The sequence below is a fragment of the Citrus sinensis genome, chromosome 3 (assembly GCF_022201045.2).
Source record: "Citrus sinensis cultivar Valencia sweet orange chromosome 3, DVS_A1.0, whole genome shotgun sequence".
Classification (NCBI taxonomy): domain Eukaryota; kingdom Viridiplantae; phylum Streptophyta; class Magnoliopsida; order Sapindales; family Rutaceae; genus Citrus; species Citrus sinensis.
In genome coordinates, this window is record NC_068558.1 from 32268743 (window position 1) to 32277493 (window position 8751).

The window sequence follows — 8751 nt, forward strand, 5'->3', positions numbered from 1 at the left end:
CGTTTTTAACAAACTTGTTCCTTGAACTGTAGTTTTGATAAATACAAGGGTACTCGGTGCAAATTACCCTTATTCTTTTTCCCACTCCACTCAACATCTCAAATCTCAGATTCCGCCGCTCTCGCTTCATTTGGTTAGCTCTTTTTCTTCTCTAATTTAACAGTTAAATCTATTTATTTTTTTAATTTTGCTTTTTATTTTTTCCACTTTCTTTAGCTTTCTCCTTCTATCATATTTTCAGTCGTTTTTTGGGTTCTATTTCGTCGAGAGAAAGGGAGCAATAGGTTCATCTGCTGAGATAGAGGTTTTGGCGCCGTTTCCTCCTCCGCTCGCCAGTTCCATTTTAATAATAATTTACCGGTATCCTGTCATTATTTTTCCATTTAGTGAAAACCCTTTTTCCCTTGATACCTATATGCTAGGGTTGTCGTGCTTTTTAGTTCCTTTGTTTTAGTTAGTTTATTATGCTTGGGCTTCTAGGGTATTACGATTTAGATGGTTTTACTGTCTAGCTTTCATTTATATGTGTTGTTATCGATTTACACTGTTAAAGGATTAGAGATTAGATGTGGGGTTCTAGAATTTTAGGAATTGTAGGGTTTAATGAACGATTCTGTGGCTACTTTGTCTTAGTTTTTAGGGTTTTACCTTACTATTGTTATGCCGCAAAATGCATACTATATATGGGTTTTGCTTATGGGTTATCTGGTTCTAATTGTTTTTCGGTGATGGTTAGCTGGTTTTATGTTATTGTGCTCTTAGGATTGAGTACTTGTTCATGTTGCAGTTAGGGGAAGCAAATAATTGTAAAAGCAGATGAATGGAGTTGCATCTACCTCAGTTGCAGAAGTAGGTAATATACTGGTTTCTTTTTTTTTTTTTCCCCTCTCTCTCCTCTTTATGTTATTAACTGTAGAATTAGATTCAATGCCTGGTTGAAAAACGATTTTGTTCTTTGTTGATTGCTATTGTGAGTCTGCCTTTTTCTGGGCATCTTCAATGGAGTGGCTGTAACTTACTTCTTGAGTTCTTTGTGTTTGTGTTTTATTTATTTATTTTCTGCTTGTTGATGAATCAATTTCAACCTATGTTATCTGTATTAAGTTGAACTTTAGCAAAATGACCTGCTTTTTCGGGTTTTGTGTTTTTATCATTTGTTATGATGGCTTGTGTCTTTTTGGTGCATTTTCATATTGTTTTCAGGTTTATGATGCTTTACTGTTTCATTTTAATACTTCTCTGAATTTGTCTATTTGAAGAAGTTAATTGTATCGAAATGGTAATTGTTTTGTTGTTTTCGTTGTTGTGGTTTGTTTTGATTTGAAGATAAAATTTTCGTGTTTGACAAGTAATTTTTAATCATATCTTATGAAAAAAAAAATTCACTTCCATTTGCTGTCAGTGTTTTCGTGTTTTTCTTATTTTAAGCTTTTGTAAGGATTTACATCTTTCCTATTGAAGTAGTGTACATCTATCTTATCTTCAATGCCTTACATTGATCTTTTCATCTACGCATAAAAAGTTGCTAGGGTTTGTTTGGCTTCCAAACTGTAGGACTTTGGCGGCAACAAAACTTAAGAAATTGAGCGAAGAGCAATGGGAAAAGACGAGGAAGAGATGAGGGGAGAGATAGAAGAGAGGTTGATAAATGAAGAATACAAGATTTGGAAGAAGAACACTCCGTTTCTGTATGATCTTGTCATCACACATGCCCTTGAATGGCCTTCTCTGACTGTTGAGTGGTTGCCTGATAGAGAAGAACCCCCTGGCAAAGACTATTCTGTTCAGAAAATGATCCTTGGGACACACACATCTGAGAATGAGCCCAACTATCTCATGCTTGCTCAGGTCCAGCTTCCTCTTGATGACTCAGAGAATGATGCCCGCCATTACGATGATGACCGCTCTGATTTTGGTGGCTTTGGCTGTGCCAATGGCAAGGTAACTGTGCTGATGTTTCCGAAGGAAATTGGATTATATATTGCGCTTTTGAATCTTTACTTTATCCTTAAAAGTATCTTTCTATGTTGTATAGTATGGGTAGGGAAATGTTTTTGGTTCTTTGGATCTTCGTTAACTTTTGTAGTTCTTCTCTCTTTCTTTGTTAGGTATTTTTTTTCGTTTTCTATCAGTTTGGTTTATTGCTTAGAGATTTCACCTTTATCAAGTTTTATTCTAGCTACTCTGCTTAACATTCTTACTGAAGTTTAGGTTTGGATAAAACTATTATATCCCGACAGTTATTTTTGTGTCTCACTTTTTGTTTCCTGAAAGTTGTAGTTTGATTATGGTGCATGTGATTGATGAATCAGATTTTAGAAACAATTCTTGATTCATACATGATGGTAAGAAACCTATGAAAAATTAGTCAAAATATAAAAATGTCTTCCATTGCAGGTGCAAATAATTCAGCAAATAAACCATGATGGAGAGGTTAACCGGGCCCGTTATATGCCTCAGAATCCATTTCTTATTGCCACGAAGACTGTTAGTGCTGAGGTCTATGTTTTTGATTATAGCAAACACCCTTCTAAACCTCCTCTGGATGGTGCATGTAGTCCTGATCTGAGGCTGAGGGGCCATAGCACTGAAGGATACGGTTTATCGTGGAGCAAGTTCAAGGAAGGTCATCTGTTAAGTGGTTCTGATGATGCTCAAATATGTTTATGGGACATCAATGCAGCTCCTAAGAATAAGTCTCTTGAGGCCATGCAGATTTTTAAGGTAGAGTGCTTTATCTATTTTGAAAATTTTTTGCTTTCATTATGAACAATCAGATGGAAGCCCCCCTGTAATTTACAGTATTTACCTTGTAGCAACATACTAGATTTAAGGATGTTGAATGTGAATATGCGTGGCTGCGAAATCCAATCTTAGCCTTCTGCAGTCTTAATAAAGCCCCTTGATACTCTGAAGACAAGGATTATTATATATATTTTTTAATCACCTTTAGACATTAGAATAATTGTATTTCTGAGGCATGACTTCTGGATATTGATAATGGTTGTACTGAAATAGGTTCATGAAGGTGTTGTAGAAGATGTAGCATGGCATCTGAGGCATGAATACTTGTTTGGTTCTGTTGGGGATGATCAATACCTGCTTATATGGGATCTACGGACACCATCAGTGAGCAAACCAGTCCAATCTGTTGTCGCTCACCAGAGTGAGGTCGGTGTCTCGATTCTCAATGCAAGTTTTAGACTTTCTCATGAAGACACTTGTACATGCACACACAGATACAGTAGATACCTATTGTACAAATTTCCATTTTTTGTTCTTGTGTTCCCTTTGTTCCCTTCTCTTCAACATTACCTCAATTGATTAGATCAGTCTCCTAATGATTGATTGTTGGAGTCTGTCCTTTTAAATAATTATTCTATCCAATTCAATTATTTTAGTGATTTATTGATATGCACTTACTTCCAGGATTTTTAAACTCCTTGCTACTCACTTCCTTATATTGTCTCTTTGACCTCTTCTTGAGGAATCAGAATGATAAACCCTTAAAGACTTTTTAGGCCTTAGGCTAGTAGCACTTCTGTGAAAAGTAAACTTATAACTCTGTCTGTGTCAGTGCGTGGTTTGATATGATCAATGCCAGATGGTCCGTCTTATCATTAATCCTCAGAATTTCAGACTTACCTCACAATAAGAAATAATTATGTATTGCATTGATGTTCTGAGTATTTAATGAATGCTATTCATCCCATATCCTTTGACTGGTGACTGATTGGCAAGCTTCAACTTCTGCAAGAGTTTTGATTCTACAGTCACAGAGTTTCATATATTTGTCTAATATGATGTGAAACCTATGTCAAAATATTGTGTTAGGTTAACTGCCTAGCTTTCAACCCCTTTAATGAATGGATTTTGGCAACGGGGTCTACTGATAAGACAGTTAAGTTATTTGATCTACGCAAGATCAGCACTGCTCTGCACACATTTGACAGTCACAAGTAAGAATTCTCTCTTTCATGTTTTCAATTTTGCCATTGGGGTTGCATTTTGATTGTCATTCATGTCTTTCAATTTTTTTTTTTTTTTCAATTAAGACCTTCTTAATAATCTTAATGCATTAGAACTTTCAGCTGAGGAAAATTGTTCTTTTAAACTTCTTAATGTGGTTGAAACATAATTACAGAGAGGAAGTTTTTCAAGTTGGGTGGAACCCAAAGAATGAGACAATTTTAGCTTCTTGTTGTCTTGGTAGAAGGCTGATGGTTTGGGACCTTAGCAGGTATGTCCTTGGACTCCCAGGACCTTAGCAATTAGATGACCGTTTTTATTTTGCTTACTTTTAGTAATTCAGTCTATTTGGTTTTTATTTTTTTATTTTTTATTTTTTATTTTTTTTAAGGATTGACGAGGAACAGACACCGGAGGATGCCGAAGATGGTCCGCCAGAGTTGCTCTTTATTCATGGTGGTCATACGAGTAAAATATCAGATTTCTCATGGAACCCATGTGAAGATTGGGTTATTTCTAGTGTAGCCGAAGACAACATTCTTCAAATCTGGCAGATGGCAGAGAACATTTACCATGACGAAGATGATTTACCGGGAGATGAATCCGCTAAAGCTTCTTAAACCCGAGCTAGCCCATAGCAACATGAGTTCCTTTTCTTAATTATAGTAGTCGATGGAGGAATGTAGCTCCTCTTGTTTTTTTTTCCTATTCCCAGTTAAGGAAATGAGAGAATATTTTAACTCCATCTGCATTTGACCTATTTATATTATAGAGTTTATTTTTGGAATTTTGTAGCTGTTCTTTGAAAATTTGGCTTTGAGCATTTATTGACCATGCGTGACTATTCCAGAAATCTGTTAATATTTATGTGACTGTCCGTTTTAAAGCAATCTTTTGTCACACAGAAATATATTATTGTCCTGGAACACATTTTTTTCTCATAAATATCCCAACGCGAAAGATTTTTTTTTATTATTACACGAGGTTATTGTTTAAATTATAATTCATATTATTTGAGATTATAATTGATATTTACAAATTAGATTATTAATGAGATTGATTTACATTAATGCTTATGAGACTCTCAATTATACAATATAATTAAGGAAGAAAATATCTACACATTATACTTGTGGAGGTTCGAAAGGCCAAAGTGGTTAACGCGAAAGATATATATTTGACTATATCAGCTCTAATTTTAAAGAAAAATCATAAATATTCATATGTTTCAGTCACCATTTGGATTTTGGAATACTCACAATCTCAGTCTCATTCTCATTTACAAATTAAAAACCGTAAAGTGAAAGGGGCGTCGTCATTTTACTAAAGTAAAAGGGTATTTGGATAATTTTCAGTCTCATTTGGTGTAGTCGTGTAATATTGTTTAGTGTCAGCATAGTCTCACTATTTGAGGATTTTATAGGGTTATAATGGCTGCGATCTTTCCCTCGGCCATCTCTCATCTCTGGTCAAATTCATAGGTAATCATTACATTTTGTTTCTCTTAATTTATTTATGATTTTTCATCATTAAATTAAATTTCATCATTCTTTCAAATATTGTATGGTATTCCATTCCATTGTCCATGTGTTTTGATTTTGTGCCTGCTTAGGTATCTAATAGATTGTTACTGATTTTTTACCAAACATAATAAGAATAATCATCTTCAGATTGAATGCATATAATGTTGATCTTGTTTTGCTTTCTGGGGAAAGAAACTAATTTGTGAATTAGACTCTTTAATTGGTTGTTGATGTTTCTTATCTTACGCACTGGAGCCAATCTGCAATTTTTGACAGCCATTTTAGTTCTTTCTTCTTTGAAACTGAAACTGTCTTACTCTTAGTGGTTTTTTTTTTTATACTATTTATCTTTGCTCGCCTAAAACTCGAGGTTGGTTAAATGGGTTTTCAACTTTTAATTAATTTCTATTTATTTTCAATGGAGTTCAACTTTTTGCTTTTCACATTTGAGTTTGTGGTTTGATTGATGTTACAGGTACAGATTGGATATGGCAGAACTAAGCCAGGGAATCCTAATTGATATTGTGGATGAAGAATGGATGAGAGACACTCTACCTGATGATGGTAACATTTCTTTCACATTCAGCTTTCGACGCGGTTGATTTAGTTTTTTTAGTTTTGTCATATTTTTGTTCTTATCGTAAATCTGTATTAATGCAGATCTCCCATTGCCACCAGTGCTGGTTGTTCGACCTGATGATACTGAAGACTCAAGTATGTCTCTTTGGTTATAACTTTCTTTATATATAGTATGCCCGCCAATCTTAATGGCTTTTGGTGCTTCATTGAACATGTCTATTATTGGACAGCGCAGACATCATTTTAAGTGATAATATATATGCAACTGTTATATTTTCTTTCTCTCTTCCCCTTACCTGAGCTTGTGTGTAATTGTCAGTGTCCAACGAATGCATAAAGATGAAGTTTGCACATATTGAGGTTTTGTTTTGTCTGTTCAGTGATTGGTAGTATGGGGAAGACATGTAATCTGTGCACCAATGTCAATTGTTTGTTCTCTTAATTTGTTATGCATCATGCACAGATTTTGCTCTTGTATATTTTCCATCTGACTTCATCTACTGGCTTTTTAACTGTTTTTAAGGGTTTTTTTTTTTTCCTTCCTTTTGTTTTGTTTCAGACCAGGAGCCTCAACAGGTGAATGAAGATACTTGGCATGATCTTGCAATGGGTACCCAGTGAAACTCTTGAATGTATTGTCCTTCATTTTGAGCTTAGTTAGGTTCTCAGTTATATGTAGCTTTTCGTTCAGATGCGACTGGCAATGAGGTATCAGGGGAGTCTGGAGGGGCATATTATCTGAATTTTCTTATACGGAGTAGAATTTCTAATGTTTAAGTGTGCGAGAATGTATGTGTTTGTTTTTCTACTTGAATAGAATTTATTAAATTAGCAATTGACATTTACATTTAATAGATTTGTGATTCTGGGATCCTAAAGTTCATAGTTTCCTCATTTTGGAACCCATTAAACCAAAATCCTAGTTGTGGTTCGGTTCCACGACTACAACAAAGGCTAACCTCTCTTGAAAATGAGGAAGGAAGCTATGGGTTACGGGACAGGATTCTATTTTTTCTTCTGACTGCCTTCAGTTTCTAAGAATTTTCTTCCTCCTTTTTCATCATCTTATTGGGATGTTGTCTTGGTTAGTTTTGTTGGTTTGAATTTTTTTTCCTTCATTTTTAATTTGTGCAACTCCGGCCTGACTTTTATTGAGAGATTTTAATCCTGTAGAATTCCGGCTTCACTTTCAAATCCTTGGGTTAAGGATAAAAGCATGCATATAACTTTTTTTATTCAAAATTTGAACTTTGGCATCTTTGTTGCGGGTGCTAGTATAGTTTGGAAAAGAGGAATTATTTCATCTTAATAATTCAAAAAAATGTTAATCGAATTTTGACAGATTTGACAGGTATAACTCGACAAATCAACTTAAGTCATAATACCAAAAAAAAAAAAAAAAAAAAAACCCAAGTTATAATAACAAAACCAATGGATCGTGAAAAAGCTAACGTTCCTTTTTTCTTTTTCTTTTTTTTCCGGCATTTTTTCTAGTGTAAGTTAAATAAATCGAAACTAAGGGGCAAAAAAAAAAAGAAACGAAAGAATAATAAGAAAGGAAATGACACACTGATTCTAATATCACAGGAATGGAAATAGTCCTTTTTATTACCTGAAACATAATAAAACGTATTAAAAAAATTGAGCATAAGTCGTTTTAAATGTTGAATGCTAAAATAGATTAAACAACTGCTTTGTTGATTTGTTATTCTCGAGTGATTTTTTTCTAAATTAAAAAGCACGCTATAATTGTTTTATTGGAATGCATTAAAATTAAATGAGTAAATGATAGACGTCTCAAAATTTTTATCTCAAATTTCATTTCAAATGATATGATATGTGATATGTCATTCAATAATTCATTGATAATTTTTTTATAAGATTTAAGTGAAGTGCTTGGGTGATGAAAAGAGTATTAGCCGCGTATGTCCTCATTACTTGGCCGAGGAAGAATCTCCTCGGCTTAACAAGCTATGAGCAGATGTCCTAATGCCAGAGCACTTTCTGAGGTGCAGTTATGGCCGACCAGAGACTTGTTACTTGAAAGGTGGGCACAATCCTGCATCAACGCGGCAGTTTCGCTACGTCCAAATCATCTGGGGAAGCACGATAACCTACGCATGGTTTTTGCGGCCCATGAGGATCCATGATCACCCGAGTGTGGAGGACATGGGGGAAGGATCTAGACGTAGGGAACGGTTGCCTATAAAACTCGGAAAAAGGCATAAGAGAAGGGGAGAAAAAAGAGGAAGGGGAAACTCTGGCATTTTGGTTTTAGAATTCATTTTAACAACAGCTTTCTAAAACACTCTTCTTTGACTCAGCAATTATTATCTTGCGCAAATCTAAGATCCAACTTTTTTTCCCAAAACCGCGCATACTAACTTAAGTATCGGAGGGTTTTTGCTAGAAAAACCACCGGCATCCCTGATCTGTTTTTGTGAGTGCGGGTTACGAAGGAGGAAGGAGGCAAATCCAAGTTATTGGATTTGCTTAATCTCGAAAAGTACCAAAAGCATTGTGTCCCAATCAAAGTTAGTGTAAGCATTGACGAGATAACCTGTTCAGCTTTAAAGACAACTAGAATTCTGCATCAACATTAAGTAATTACATTATCTCAGTATCTAATTGATGAATGGCACGTCATTTGAGATAAATTTTTAGGATAAATATTTGGACA

At 34.8% G+C, this 8751-nt stretch overlaps 2 protein-coding genes across 10 annotated transcripts; both read left to right on the forward strand.

Annotated features, from left to right (window-relative positions):
* The first annotated feature begins 36 nt into the window (after positions 1-36).
* LOC102608815 (WD-40 repeat-containing protein MSI1) lies at positions 37-4756 on the forward strand. 8 transcript variants are annotated; one of them, XM_006478459.4, is made up of 9 exons: positions 37-133; positions 242-360; positions 788-853; positions 1555-1941; positions 2398-2724; positions 3019-3171; positions 3835-3959; positions 4145-4240; positions 4361-4756. In XM_006478459.4, exons 4-9 carry the CDS (start codon positions 1597-1599, stop codon positions 4587-4589), a joined length of 1275 nt encoding a protein of 424 aa, XP_006478522.1. In that variant the 5' UTR covers positions 37-133; positions 242-360; positions 788-853; positions 1555-1596; the 3' UTR covers positions 4590-4756. The 8 variants fall into 8 exon arrangements, with proteins under 8 accessions (XP_006478522.1, XP_006478523.1, XP_015385856.1 ...); XM_006478460.4 differs by lacking the exon at positions 242-360 and having other exon boundaries at positions 110-133; XM_015530370.3 differs by lacking the exon at positions 37-133 and having other exon boundaries at positions 140-360; positions 1523-1941.
* Positions 4757-5307: 551 nt separating this feature from the next.
* On the forward strand, positions 5308-6942 carry LOC102607947 (anaphase-promoting complex subunit 13). 2 transcript variants are annotated; one of them, XM_006478454.4, is made up of 4 exons: positions 5308-5450; positions 5968-6056; positions 6153-6206; positions 6631-6942. In XM_006478454.4, the coding sequence occupies exons 2-4, from the start codon at positions 5981-5983 to the stop codon at positions 6690-6692; spliced, it is 192 nt and encodes a 63-aa protein (XP_006478517.1). In that variant the 5' UTR covers positions 5308-5450; positions 5968-5980; the 3' UTR covers positions 6693-6942. The 2 variants fall into 2 exon arrangements, with proteins under 2 accessions (XP_006478517.1, XP_006478518.1); XM_006478455.4 differs by lacking the exon at positions 5308-5450 and adding an exon at positions 5510-5581.
* Positions 6943-8751: the final 1809 nt, after the last annotated feature.

Bases quoted from the DNA above. Each gene is read 5' to 3' on its own strand.
- LOC102607947 (XM_006478454.4), top strand. From the start codon at position 5,981: ATGGCAGAACTAAGCCAGGGAATCCTAATTGATATTGTGGATGAAGAA. The intron at 6,057-6,152 runs GTAACATTTCTT...GTATTAATGCAG, and splicing joins AGACACTCTACCTGATGATG to ATCTCCCATTGCCACCAGTG. The intron at 6,207-6,630 runs GTATGTCTCTTT...GTTTTGTTTCAG, and splicing joins TGATGATACTGAAGACTCAA to ACCAGGAGCCTCAACAGGTG.
- LOC102608815 (XM_006478459.4), top strand. From the start codon at position 1,597: ATGGGAAAAGACGAGGAAGAGATGAGGGGAGAGATAGAAGAGAGGTTG. The intron at 1,942-2,397 runs GTAACTGTGCTG...CTTCCATTGCAG, and splicing joins TTGGCTGTGCCAATGGCAAG to GTGCAAATAATTCAGCAAAT. The intron at 4,241-4,360 runs GTATGTCCTTGG...ATTTTTTTTAAG, and splicing joins ATGGTTTGGGACCTTAGCAG to GATTGACGAGGAACAGACAC.